Genomic DNA, 14,527 nt, shown 5'->3' with positions numbered 1-14,527 from the left:
CATTCTCTGTGCTTCCTGGATGTCTGCATTCTTCCCTGGATTAGGGAAGTTTTCAACTATTATTTCTTGAAATAAGTTTTATGCCCTCTTCTCTCTCTCTCTCTTTCATCCTTCTGGGATTCCTAATAATATGCATGCTATTATGCTTGAAGATGTTGCAGAATTCCTTTAACTTATTCTTATTAAAATTTTTTTTAAGGTTTATTTATTTTGAAAGAGAGAAAGAGCCAGATCACAAGCAGGGGAAGGGCAGAGAGAGAGAGAGAGAGAGAGAGACACAGAATCCAAAATAGGCTTCAGATTCCGAACTATCAGGACAGAGCCCGACATGGGACTTGAACCCATGAGCTACAAGATCATGACCTGAGCCTACTGAGCCATCCAGGCACCCCTAAATACTTTTTTCCTTTTTGCTGTTCAGTTTGCTTTTCATTACCCTTTGAATTGCTAATCTGTCCTGCATCCTCTAATCTGCTGTTGAGTGCCTCTAGGATATTTTTCATTTTAGTCATTTTATTCTTCAGCTCTGACTGGTTCTTTTTGAATATTTTCTATCTTTTTGTGAAGTTCTCAGTGCATTCATTCACTCTTTTCTGAAGGCTGGTAAGTATCTTTATGATTATTATTCTGAAGTCTTTATTAGGGTTATTGCTTATCTGAGTTTAATTTAGCACTTTTTCTGTGACTTTGCCTTGTTCCTACATCTGGGACATAGTCCTCTGTCCCCTCATTTTATTTCACTCTCTGTTTGTATATATGTATTTGTTAAACCAGCTACATCTGGTCTTGAAAGTGGCGGCCTTGTGTAAAAGAGGTCTTGTGGTCCCTTATGTGCAGTCTCCCCTGGTCACCAGAACCAGATGCTCCAGGATGTGCCCTCCTGTTTATAAACCACAATTTCCTCATCCATTCATCCACTGGTGGACATTTAGGTTGTTTCCATGTCTTGCCTGTTATAAATAATTCGGCTGTGAACATGGGGGTGTGGATATCTTTTCGAGGTAATGGTTTCCTTTCCTTTGGCTATATTCCGGAAGTAGAATTGCTGGATCATATGGTATTCTACTTGAAAGGTTTTGAGGATCTTCCATACCGTTTTCCATGGTGGCTGCACCATTTTACAGTCCCACCAACAGTGCACAAACTTTTCTCCACATCCACACCAGCTTTTGTTACCTCTTGTGGTTTTGACGATGGCCTTTCTAACAGGCATGCGGTGGTATCTCATGGGTTTAATTTGCATTTACCTCATTAGCTTCTAACTGAAATTTAGCATTTCTCTCATTATGAATAGAGGGACATCCCATGGCATTAGTAATACCTGTGACTTCAGCATTAGTGACATTGCTGACCGAGTGATCGTCGGTATCTTGCAGTACCATCGAGCTCATCCGTACTTCAAAACATGGTTACTTATTAGACCTTAGGTTTGGCTTTATTAATACTAGATAAGAATTTTTCAATTATTTATTTATTTGGTGATCCTGTGTGTTTTAAAGTCCTGCATTTAAAAACATCCTACGAAGGGATCCGTAGCCTTCTTTAGACTACCAGAGGGGTTCGTGGTGCACCACAAAACATCCCTGAAATCTTCACTTATGAAGAGAAAGAGAAAGGCTGAGGGGAGATACTGTATGAAGTGAAATTTTTGTTGTGGTTGTTGTTGTTGTTGTTTTTAAGGTGAGAGTGACTCACATATATTTTTGCTGCTGAAACGGGGGAGTTAAAGCTATGAGAGAAAGGATCCGGGCCCACGAGGGCTGTGTGAGGAGAGGCAGTGGTCCAGAGCCCAGATGGTGGGATTAGGTTTGGATAAGAGCAGAAGGTGGCGGCATTTCATCCTTTGAGTTCCGAGGAACGAGTGGGAGCCGGTGGAGGCCAGGTGGGGTCAGGAAGCTGAGTAAATCCCATTTTGTGACCTTCTTGACTTCCTGTGTAGACAGGAGCCCAGGTCACCTGCTAAGCGTCAGATGGTGAAAGAAGGGGCTTGGGGAGCATAGAGGATTTTTTAGCAAAGAATTCTTATTTCTTGAAGTGTAGACAGTACGCTGAAACTTGAGATGGTATGGAAAATAAGATAGTGCTCTACCCCAAATAACTATGCTTCTTGGTGAGGACCACAGATACATATATAAACAAATGAAGGAAGCACGGCATTTGGTCTGAGGTTGGAGGGCTGGAGGAGGCGGTCTGGGAAGGTGACACTGAAGCAGATTCACTTATTGAGAGTAAGGTTTGCCAGGGAGAAACAGGCAGGGAGGAAGGAGCGCATCTGCGATGGCATGGGTTTATGGACTAATAGGGCTAATTAAAAAAAACTTTTCACGGAGATATAAACATTCATACAGAAAATGCATAAACCACAGGTAGCTTGATGCATTTTCACAAAGTGAATGCTCCCACTGAAGCATCCAGGTCGGGCAGCATCACCAGCAGGCATGGCTACTTTGAAACAGAGAGTGAGAATTTGGGAGAGGAGGCTGGAGGGAAGGGCGGGCAGGATCTTGCTGTGTTGGGTGCTGGGAGCAGGGAGGGCTGGGGGCGTGGGGGATATGGGGATGGACATGGCGTGGCTCCCGCCTTGATGGTGAAGCAGTGGCTGTGTTTCCACCAGTTCTGCAACATGGCTGGTGCTTTGTAAAGTTTAAGTTAAGTCACCGTGTTTGTCACGCTTCTGTAGAAGACAGAACTTTCTTACCAAATGATTAGGCCATAGTATATATTATATAAGATTCTGGAGGGGTGTTTACAAAACTTATTTGAAAGTTAATCCATTTTCTCCACTTTCTCTTTTTACTCAGGGATATTACGTGTACCGTGACATGCTGGGAGAAAAAGGAGATTTCATTACTTCACCGGAAATAAGTCAGATCTTTGGGGAGGTAATAGTCGATGTCAACTGAGAAAGAAGTTAATATCTGGGTGCTTAGGTGGTTCAGTTGGTTTAGCATCTGACTCTTGATTTTGGCTCAGGTTATGATCTCACAGTTCATGAGACAGAGCCCTGTCATGGTCTGTATGCTAAAGGTGCCAACAGAGCCTGCTTGGGATTCTCTCTGTCCCTGTCTCTCTCTCTCTCTTTCAAAATAAATCTTAATAAAAAAGCTAGTATCACAAATACTGGAGAGAAGATGAGGTTGTATTCTTTTGTAATTAGTAGTGTTTTACATGTTTGCTTTGGTGATTAATCAAAAGTTTTAATTTTTAATCATTTAGATGCTGGAGGAAGAGAGAATAACAGAGGAAGGAGGGGGAGAGAAGCAAAGGAAGAAAAGTTGCAAACCCCTGTCAGTGGGGCGAGCCGTGCTCCCAGGCCCCTCCCCACCCGTGGCTGCCCCGTGTTCCCACGGAAGTCCCCCTGACAAATTTTGAATTCTCAGGAATTCCAGTTCACTGATTTCCACACAAAACCCCCTGATGAATTTAGAAATAGAAAGTAGTACACAAAAGGAAGTGGAATGCAGGCATTAAAAATGTTTGTTACGCCCAAGAAGCCATCTAGTCGTGTCAGTCCTGTGTAAAGGACCGGCATCACCTGATCTCCTACGTCCGTCTGCTGTCCAGCAGCGCCTTTCTGGACGCGCTAGCCTCTGCCTGTGTCAGGGGCCTCGAACCGTGGGCCGCCTTTCAGAGGTGCCTTCCTGGTACTCGGTAGGCTTCCTAAGTGTCCGTAACGCCGCCGCTGCGGAGCTCCTGGGCGTGCATACACACACGTACGCAGTGAATGACACACGTGTGGCTCTTGGCAAATATTTTCCTTTCTGGCATAAAGTGCATATTTTCTTGGAGTTTTGTTTACTTTTACACTTCATAATACTGAAGTATCATCGTTTTTCCCCTCCTTGTCACAGCTGCTAGGTATATGGTTCATTAGTGAGTGGATGGCCACTGGAAAAAATGCAGCCTTCCAGCTGGTGGAACTGGGCCCAGGCAGGGGTACCCTCTTGGGAGATGTTTTGAGGGTAAGTGAGAAAGGAACGTCTTCAGAGTCTCATGTACTTGCCTGAACCTCTTGGATTTGTTTGCAAACTTCATTGACTTCCATGGCTTTCGGTCCTACCTCCTTAACCTCCTGCTTCTCAGCTAAGATACAATGGCAGAATGATCTGATTGTCTGTTTGCAATCTAAAAAGTGAGGGTAGGGGAGAATGTGAAAGGGAAAAGTTAAAAACCTTTAGGAGACATCATGGGAGAATATATTTGTCTTCTAGGAGGGAAAAGTCTTTGTGAATTATATAAAGGGCAGAAGCCATAAAGGCAAAGATGAATGGAGGGATAATTTCAACTACATTAAATTTAAGAAGTTTTTGTTCTTTAAAGAAATTAGGAACTTTTTATTCTTCAAAGACACCGTAGGGGCACCTGAGTGGCTCAGGCGGTTAAGCGTTAAGCGTCCGACTTCAGCGCAGGTCATGATCTCATGGTTCGTGGGTTCAAGCCCCACGTCAGGCTCTGTGCTGACAGTTCAGAGCCTGGAGCCTGCTTCGGATTCTGTGTCTTCCTCTTTCTCTGCCCCTTGCCTGCACGTGCTCTGGTTCTCTCTCAAAAATAAGTATTAAAAAATTTTTTTTTAAAGACACATAAAGCGAATGTTAAGCTGCAAAGTAGGAGGAGTCATTTGCAACACAAAGAACTGGCAGTTAGTACACGGGAACAATTCCTTTCGGTCATTAAGGAGGTGACAGATAAGTCAGTAGGAAGTCTGGCTAAAGATGTGAACGGCCCATCGTGAGAGAGGAAGTCCTCGTGGGCAGTAACAATAAAAAGATGCTCAGACTGATTGGTAGTCAAGGAAATGAGAGTTCCCATCACAGTGAGACACTGTGGTTGTGAGCCGTGCCCTCTCAATTAGAAGATCTGGCGGCACCGAGGATTGTTGAGGATGGGGAGATGGGGAGCCCTGGGGACTCCCCCGACCCTGTTCGAATGAGTGTTGTTTGGGGTAAGCACTTTGAGAAGTGCTTGCTGGGCGTCGTCTGCTAACGTCAAAGTTCCTTGCGCTGTATGAGCGGCGCTTGTGCTGCTCGGCGTGTGCCCCACGGGAGCACGTGGCCGACAAGCCTGCAGCATTGCTCAGAGAGTAAAACACTGGAGACCCCCAAATGCCTATCGCTGGGAAAATAGATCAGTAAACTGTGGCGCAGTGGGTCACACAGTGGAAGAGCAAGGGTCGTGAAACTGCCTGATGTCACAGCAGAACGCACCACCTTCACAGGGAACTCAGTGTCTTGTGGGCTGAGAATAGCAACTTGTAGAACAATCCGGATCATGTGGTTGTATCTGTATAGAATCCCCAAATAGCCAGCACTCAACAATTTATGTTTGGCGATACAAGTGCGTTGAGTAACCTTTATAAAGAGAAAGGAGGAAGTGATGGTGGTGACATCTGGGGGAGGGCACAGCTTCTAAGGGAGGGTCGTGTCACTTTAACCAGAGATGCCCAGATACCTTTCCATGCATTGTTCTTTCTGCCATGCCACCTAATATTTCATAAAAACATTAAAAAGGAGGAATATTGTTTGTGGTAAATGATAAATAATTATGTTCATTAAACTTTTGTATTATACTGTTTTGGAATCCATTAGGCTTTTTTAGTTAATCTCATGTGTATCTGGCAATTTGGTGTAAAAAACAAAACACATATTCAGTATACATTTGATTGTCTTGATTGGTATGATTTTTGTTTGAAAGTAGGAATCAAAGGATTTTAAAAAGATATAACATCTCAGTAATCCTGATTATATCATATTGTGGAGGTAAAAGAAACCAACCACTGATTCAGACTTCCAGTGTTCTATTTTATTTCTTTAAATTGGCAGTCATTTGAATATAAAATATTTAATGAGGTTCTCAAATAATTCTGTCTTATTTCAGGTACAGTAAAAATTAAGCCCACACCTCTTTTGTGTAAAAATTTTTTTTAATGTTTATGTAGTTTTGAGAGAGAGAGAATGAGTGCAGGGGAGGATCAGAGCCTCGAACTCTCATACTAGTACATCATGACCTGAGGCAAAGTTGTACATTTAACTCACTGAGCCACCCAGGCGCCCCTCAAGCCCACAGCTCTTAAAGTGCATACAGGATGCTTCTTTAGATCAAGTCCTAAGAACCGTAAGCCAAAGAATTTAAAAGAATGTTAAGAAAACAAAGACATAATTACAGACTTGTTTTCACTTTTTGGTCTTCATTTCTGAAGGATTTTTCTCCTGGGAAGTTTTTCCATTTGTAGTTTAATTTCCAAACGAAATCTGGAAAAATCCTCTTGTTCTTATTATCAGCCTATACCTGCATACTCAGATCTCAAAAATAGGAGGCAAATAAGCAGTGAAAATTACGGTCAAATGAAAAATACTGTTGATGTACTTTATGCCTTCGCATTGAGTTTTTAGCATTAAGATACTGACAAAGTGTACTCCTTTTTTCCTCATGTTTACAACAGTTATAAAATGTGTAGCTAAGAAAAAATTAAAAATGTGAAAGAATTGCAAAGTTAAACAGTCAATTTTTTAGTGTCTTTAAAATTTGAAACATCTCACAGATAAGATTATTTCATAGACGTAGCAGCTTTGTAAAATCAGGGGGCTGTGTATATATACATTTCATGTTTTTGTTCTCTCTTTAGACTCCCTACTTTGATTATTTACTGGATGCTAAGTCTTTAACTTTTGTTTATTAGTCGTAATTGTAGTCATAGTTGTAACTTTTATCATTAGGAAACCAAACTGTGCGCTGTTCATCTCTCATGCAGACTGTGGTAACTGCTAGGTTATGATTCTCATGGACTGCGGGAGAGTGGCCTGTGCAAAGAAGCCTCTGAAACCGAATTTTACTTCTGTGACATGAGCAACTTTTAAAGGGAAATGGTTTAGAAAACCTAAAATCTACTCAACCCATTGTGTTGTCTTTTTTTTTTTTTCCTTTCTTTTTGTATTTAGGTGTTCAGTCAGCTGGGATCTGTGCTGAAAAACTGTGACATTTCAGTACATCTGGTAGAGGTGAGCGAGAAACTGAGTGAGGTTCAAGCATCGGCACTGATGGAAGAGAAGGTCCCTCTAGAGCGAGACCCTGGATCCTCTGTGTACATGAAAGGTGTCACTAAATCTGGAATTCCAATTTCATGGTACCGAGACCTGCAAGATGTTCCAGAAGGTAACTGCTTTACGCTGCGTGCTGAGCTCACTGACAGGCCACCACGAGCCTGGGGAGCACTAGAGCACATTGACGTGATGCCACCGGTCACTGGCTCCGAGGGAGCAGCACATTTGTTTCTGGAAAAGAGCACTGTCTTAGAAAGTAACATGCCCAACAATAAGGAGCAACAGCTTTCATGTGGTTTTGCAAAACCAAAAACTTAGATAGATCTCTGTTCTACCTTTTAGTTTTTCCTGACCCCTAAGATAGCACTGACGCTGAAGTGGCCCGAGGTGGGGGGACTGACGGAAGCAGGCGGGTTGGGTTTAACCATCTCACCTTTGGAACGTTCTTGCTTATATTTAGAGGGGCCGGAAAATCCCCGCACTAGGCAGGAGGCCTGTGTTGAGGGACCTGTGCTCACACCTAAAGTGGTGGTCTGACCTTGGGCAAGCCACCGTGGCCAGTGCTGGGCTCGGCCGTCTCCGATGATTTTAGGAAGCTCAAAGTCTCATTTGGCTAATACACTTGAGTTCTAATTTCTTTCATGCCCAGTGATGAATAAAAGATGAAATTGGTAATTGAGATCTTTTGGCTTTGGGTCCTGGTCTGTGGAAGACGAGAGCAGCAGTAGTAGTCCGTTTGCGTGTTCTGCAGAGTGTAGGTGAGGCAGTGCCTGAGGGCGACGGTCCTCAGGCGGCTGTGACTCTGGAAGCCACCTCTGGCTCCTCCACCGTCAGCTAGGCGCTTGCTTTCTGTTGATATTCAAAAGAATGGTTAAGGTATTGCCTTAATGCTGAAACTGTTTTCTTCTGTTTTTAAATAGGGTACGGCTTTTACCTTGCACATGAATTTTTCGATGTTCTTCCTGTGCATAAGTTCCAGGTATTGATGGCATACAGTCATATTTGTAATTGGATAACAAAGGGCCTAATGTTGGAAGAATACACATTTATGCTCTTCGATTACTGTTAAATAAACTCTATTTGGAATTCTGATGAACATAGTTGAAAAGCAACAGTAAAAAGTTAAGTAGAATCTTAATTCTCTTAGGATAACTATTAAGAATGTTTATTTCCCATAAGAGACTCTTAAATACAGAGAACAAACTGAGGGTTGCTGGAGGGGAGGTGGGGGAGTGGATTACTGGGGGATGGGCATCGAGGAGGGCTCTGGATGGATGTCAAGTGTAAGAGATGATTCACTGGGTTTTACTGCTGAAGTCAAGACGACACTGTATGTTAACTAATTTGAGTTTCAATTTTAATAAAAGCTTTCTTTTCCAAGGATTAAGATATATGAAAAGGTAAGATGGTAAATGGCTTTATTACAAGGAGGGATTACATTTTAGCAAATAGTTTTCATATCCAAGGATTAAAATTTTTCCTCATTGAAACTAAGTGAGCAGACTTTAAGATTTGGCGGTAATGTATGTGTACTGGTAATTTCCAAGGCTAAGAGCATGCATTAATTTGAGCCTAAGCTTTTGAGTAGTCCTTCTGAGTCTGTTTTCCATTTTAGGGGGCACTTTCCATGCGGCTTATTTTCTCTCTGCAGCTCCGTGTCTTATCTAACCAACACTGGTGGTTTCCATCTGTCCACCTTACTGTTCAAGGGAATTGAAGCAATGTCTTTACATATATTTTAAGTGGTAAAGTCCTTTGTAAATGTTAGTCATGTATTTTATATAGATGGTAGGACAAAATTAATGATTATTTTTGGTAGAGGCAGTTTTGAGGACAAAACTTAGAAAAATTAGTTTTCATGCGTTATTTTGTGTGTAGAAAACACCGCAAGGATGGCGCGAAGTATTCGTCGATATCGATCCCCAGGCTTCTGATAAACTGCGGTTTGTTTTGGCGCCGTGTGTCACCCCCGCGGAAGTCTTCATACAAGTAGGAATACCAGCCAAATCTCCAATCTTGTTTTCTGAGCTGCTGTTTTACAGGGGCCGGGAGAGACCTGCTCGCACCATGTGCGGTGCATGTGGTGAGGGGTGGAAAGTGCAGGGGCCGTCGAGTCAGGGGCCTGGGTTAAAACCCTTTCTTGGCTGCGTGACCTTAACGTAATGTGACAGGAAGTCAGGACGTGCTTACTCTGCACGTTCCCTGCCTTCTCCCTTCACCCAGTTCCCTGTCCCGCGGTGATAGTATCGCCTACCTGACAGTACGGTAACCTAACAACTATTGACTGAGTTCTTTGTGTGAAGGACTCTATTTTCTCCTCTAATTCTCAAATTGCATGATTATGTAAGCTTGATTTTCCACTGCCAGGACGTACGTGTCCTGCTGCTTCTGTTGACCTCGAGGAGTAATCACAGGAGTCTTTGTATCTTGGGGTTGTGTTTAAGGGTTCAAAAAACCCTTTACTTGTGAGGAACGTTTGGGCTTTAGATTGCCTGTTTTACAAAGGTCTACTTTCTGGGCCATAACTAAGTACTCATTCCTCAAAAGTTATTTGTTTCAAAAACACAGCTTTTAAACATGAACCTATCAATTTTTTTGTTTGTTTTTGGTTTTTTTTGGCAGAGCATAAATTAAAATATCAACCTGAGTGCTTGGGGACATTGTTTGTTCATATTCTAGCTGCCCAGTTTTACCTGAGAGAGAAGCAAATTCATTGCTACCAAGAGCTAACCCCCTGGTCCTGGGTGATAGGATTGTTTTCAGTTCTTGACTTGAGTGAGTTGTACTCAGGAGAGAGGGAGCAATGACTTTCCCTCTCATTTGAATGGGGCAAATGGTAACAGAATCTGCCATCTTGAAGAGTGGTCAGAGATGGTAACAATGGCAGCACAGCCTCCCGCCCCCCACCCAGGTGTCAGCTTGTGCCCGAAGTGACTAATCTCATGGGTGTTACAGTTCAACCACAGTAATGTATGTAATAAAGCTGGGGGTGGGGCACCTGGAGGCTCAGTCGGTTAAGCATCCAGCTTTGTCCTCAGGTCATGCATGGATCTCAGTTTGTGAGTTCAAGCCGTGTCAGGCTCTGTGCTGACAGCTCAGACCCTGTAGCCTGCTTTGGATTCTCTCTCCCTCTCTCTCTGCCCCTCCCTCACTCACACCCTCTCTCTCTCAAAAACAAACATCAAAAGAAAGCAAGCTGGGGGCTAAGTGGTTACTGTTTAAGCCTCACAGTGGCCTGGATGTAGACATGATGCAGAAGCACTCTGACAGTTGGGTACTGGTTCCTAGTGAGCGGTAGGAAGAGCAGAGGTGCAGGTGCTAAGTGTGTGTGACCCCATCCCTGTGAGCTCTGCCACTAGAGGCAAGATTGGGGCAGGCCACTACTTCATTGTTGACAGGCAGGGAGCAAAGGTTAATACAGGTTTTCATAATAAAGAACAAAGTTTTTTCCAATTCTCTCTCGAGTTACTGAAATGTCATATATGGTAGTCAAATTTCACTTTTTAGACTAATGGGCACTAAACTACACATTAAAAAAATGATCTAGACTAACAGGCACTTATTAAGGACCCTTAGTAAATAGTTGATCATCTTGGAAAATTATGGCATCGGGCACAATGTCATGAGCTGAGGTTTCTAGACTGAGGGCGTATCATTGGAATATCTTTTGCTGCAACAGAAGGCATCATAATATACTACTTGCTAGGGTCTGTCTTGTTATATTGGATTTATACCATTTGTTCTGTCAGCATACATTTTGGAGCATCTGTTATCTGCCAGGCACGATTCTAAGCAGACAAAAATTCCTTTGCCATGCATTCAGCCCAGGGGAATATCTTTATGTGAATTATGAGCATAATATCACCATAAATAAAACTAATGAACCAGCCATCTAAGGGGTTGGAAGGACATCTTTTCATAAGAGGGATTAAAGTTAAAAAAGCTTTTTAAACTTAGTGGATGGCAGCAAAGCACTAGGCAGTATAATAAAAAGGATGTCCTGTGGAAAGTTGGGTGTAGACAGCATAATGCATATTGAGAAGGAATTTAGTGTAACCAGTAAATGCTCACTGTAGCAAAACCCTAAGGAAACTGTTCTTGTCAGTGATGCATTTTGATGCACCTGTTCCTTTACCAGCCCGATGAAACGAGGGATCACGTGGAAGTGTGTCCTGAAGCCGGTGTGACGATTCAGGAGCTTTCGCAGCGCATTGCGCGGACTGGAGGGGCTGCCCTGATCGCCGACTACGGTCACGACGGGACTAAGACGGACACCTTCAGAGTACGTAGAACTCAGCAAGACGACTTCTCAGGAGTTATTTGGCATATCTACTAAGTTGTTAGGTTTGAAGCTCACGGAAGATGTTTATCTTCGGTTTCTACGGTGTCTAGCATTGTCCTATTACATTATGTTGTCATGAATATTAATTCACAGTACTAGGATTGTCCTTCGCCGTAGATCTCACTGTCCAGACTTGCCTTGGAACAGGGTCTAAATTACCTTCTTTCTTCCTGAAGTTGCAGAACTTAGGTCTGCATAGATCGATCCTACCTAGCATGGGACTAATACAAATGAGAAGATTTTCTTAAATTAAGATTTTCTCTGCTGCCTTCATTTAAAGAAATTCTTAGTACTTCTCTGCAGATTTGTAACTACTGTAATCAGACTTTAAGTCATATTTTCAATCTTTTTTTCCTTTCAGATATATTGTTTTACCCTTTCTAAGCATTCTTTATGTTATCAATTCTGTTCAGTATACTTGAATTGAAATACATGTAACTAGGTACTGTTAGTCTTTTTCTAGATCCGTGGTTGTCCATTTCTAATTTTATCGTATCTAAAAAAAACAAAAAACAAAAACTCTGGAGTTTTTTAAAAATGCTGATTCCCTAGCCTTACCTCCAGGATTCTGACCCACCAGGTCTGGGCAGAGAGCAGTCACGTGCTCTCAGGGGACAGTGATGCACCTAGTTGATGGACACACTTTGTAAACCACCATCTAGAGTGCGATGATGTGAGGCACCTGGAGAACTGATGCGCCCTCCGATTCCATCACCACGGGCAGCGTCTTAGGCACTCCAGTGTCCCGCTTTATGTTAGGTTTTCCACAGAGCATCTCATTTGGAGAAAGGGAACTACTGTTAAGAATTTGGAAGCTACTGGTTTACGCTACGTTTTTCTTTATAATAGCTGTTATGTAAAATGTCCTATAATAATTGCATTTCTTTAGTCTTTAATCTTATAATCACAGAAGGACAAAAACTCATCATTTTAAAAATTATGTTCAAGGGATTTTGTGGCCATAAGCTTCATGACGTCCTTGTCGCCCCGGGAACCGCAGACCTAACAGCCGATGTGGACTTCAGTTATTTGCGCAGAATGGCAGAGGGAAAAGTAGCTTCTCTGGGTCCAATAAAACAACAGACGTTTTTAAAAAACATGGGGATTGATGTCCGACTGAAGGTAATAATTTATTTCAGTATCATTAAATATTTCAGTTTTGTAGGACTTCTAGTATTACACTACGTTAACTAACTAGAATTTAAAATAAAACCTGAAAAATTTTGTAGTATTTCAAAAAAAACATTTAAAGTAATAAGTATATCTGACCCCAGCACTCCTACTGCTGGCCAGACACTAGGGAAGAGCGGAACCAAACGGCCTGGTGTGCGGGGGAGCCTTGTAAGTGCCCGACGTCTCCGTGTGAGGTAGATTTAAGACTTCCAAATGGTGTTCATGTTTAAGAAAACTTGCCTGTGTTTCTGGGTATGAATTTTATAACTGTTCTGAAAACATCTTAACCATTCAGTGTAGATCAAATCACCTTGGGAATATTTGCTAAACCTACAAATCCATATGTTTGGGTCTTAGCAACCTGTTTTCTTTTTTTCTAATAATTGTTTTTATTTTTTATTATGAGAGCACATGTGTGAGTGTGGTCAGAGGGAGAGGGAGAGAATCGTAAGCTCCATGCTCAGTGAAGAGTCCAGCGTGAGACTCGATCTCATGACCTGAGTCAAAATCGAAAGTCAGATGCTTAACCGACTGAGCCACCCAGGCGCCCCAGCAACCTAGGTTTTTAGTGAGCACCCCGTGACTGCGGCAGGTGATCAGAAATCCCATCCTAGGCAGTGCTTTACTGAATGGCTAAAGGTCATGGGTGTTGCTGCGTATAACTAGGAATCCTTCTGGTTATTTTTACTAAGAGGTTTTTCCTCTCCAGGTTCTTTTAGACAAATCAGACGAGCCATCCAGGCAGCAGTTACTTCAGGGGTACGATATGTTGATGAATCCTAAGAAGATGGGAGAAAGATTTCACTTTTTTGCCTTGCTGCCTCATCAGAGACTTCATGGTGGAAGCCATCCGACGAATGCATGTCAGTCAAAACCTTCTCTGTCGCCTGTAGCTGGGTTTGGTGAACTTGCCTGGAGGTGATACCTCAGTGTGGACGTTTTACCCCTAAATCTGCCTACGAAAGCAAAACAAGGGAACACATTCATGTATCACAGGTAAAATACATACTACGATATTTTATGTCCCACAGGCAATAAAAATCACCCGTTTTATATACAGTACCACTAACGTTGATCCTTTAAGGTTGTGTCTGGCTTTTGGCACAGTTGTGTGCTTTCAGCTTAATGAAACAAGTTACCATGAAACAGAGTATCCTTTAAGTGTATTTCGAGGGAGAGTGCCCGTGAACACACGGGGGAGGGGCGGAGAGAGGAGGAGAGAGGGTCCCAAGCAGCCTTCATGCCATCAGTGCAGGGGCTGATGTGGGCCTCGATCCACAACCGAGAGATCATGATCTGAGCCGGTATCAAGAGTTGGACGCTTAACCAACTGAGCCACCCAGGCGCCCCGAAATGGAATATCTTTTGATTAATAAGACTAGTTGCTGTATTTTTATTTTAAAAAGTAAACATGAACACTGACTGGTTTAGTAAAAACTGGATCTAAGTTGCTTTTCACAGGGGATGGGTTAAATATAACTATCCATAAAGTATTTTTTAAAAATGAGGTAGAGCAATATGTCCTTACAGACTTCTAAGAATGTAGTAAATGAAAAAAGTACATACATGTAAAAATGTTTTACAGTTATGATTCATTTTTGCTGAGGAAAAGCTACATTTAAAGAAATGCTTAATTTGATAGAAATTAGCAGCACAGACGGGTGGTTTTCTGTAACAGGTACTTGTATGCAGAAGGTGAGGAAAGGACGCCCGGTACCTGCGGTCACAGATCGCAGTGTAGGCGCGCCGGGTGCGCCTGCCTCAGGGTCTCTGTCCCTCGGCCCCTCCTCCGCTGCGTGCGCACACCTGCTCTCACTCCCTCAAAAAACCACACAAATCCAAGTGGAAGTGGGTTTGATGGGGTAGAGATTCATTCTCCTTTGTAGTATTTAAATTTTTTTACCCTCTCCTTCTGTGAATTTTGTAATTAAAATAGATTAAAATTTTTTAATCCCAGTAAAACCAATAAAGCTAA

At 42.5% G+C, this 14,527-nt stretch overlaps 1 protein-coding gene across 4 annotated transcripts in view; it reads left to right on the top strand.

Annotated features, from left to right (window-relative positions):
• The window catches only part of NDUFAF7 (NADH:ubiquinone oxidoreductase complex assembly factor 7), a 35,190-nt gene that overhangs the window by 8,460 nt on the left and 12,203 nt on the right, over positions 1 to 14,527 (top strand). For 2 of the 4 annotated variants that reach the window (XR_003907994.1, XR_003907993.1), the window contains exons 3-10: positions 2,802 to 2,882; positions 3,852 to 3,962; positions 6,936 to 7,149; positions 7,958 to 8,016; positions 8,916 to 9,026; positions 11,176 to 11,319; positions 12,328 to 12,501; positions 13,262 to 13,548. Coding sequence is in view for 1 of the 4 variants with exons in the window: in XM_029937943.1 (XP_029793803.1) it covers positions 2,802 to 2,882; positions 3,852 to 3,962; positions 6,936 to 7,149; positions 7,958 to 8,016; positions 8,916 to 9,026; positions 11,176 to 11,319; positions 12,328 to 12,501; positions 13,262 to 13,474 (1,107 nt within the window). In the remaining 3 variants the exon portion in view is untranslated. Of the gene's footprint in view, positions 1 to 2,801; positions 2,883 to 3,851; positions 3,963 to 6,935; positions 7,150 to 7,957; positions 8,017 to 8,915; positions 9,027 to 11,175; positions 11,320 to 12,327; positions 12,502 to 13,261; positions 13,615 to 14,527 lie in introns of those variants that run through there. The other 2 variants (XR_003907995.1, XM_029937943.1) reach the window with 2 other exon arrangements.

Source organism: Suricata suricatta, chromosome 4 (assembly GCF_006229205.1).
Source record: "Suricata suricatta isolate VVHF042 chromosome 4, meerkat_22Aug2017_6uvM2_HiC, whole genome shotgun sequence".
NCBI classification, from domain to species: domain Eukaryota; kingdom Metazoa; phylum Chordata; class Mammalia; order Carnivora; family Herpestidae; genus Suricata; species Suricata suricatta.
The sequence above is the reverse complement of the archived record's forward strand: the minus strand, read 5'-3'. Positions and strand labels throughout refer to the sequence as shown.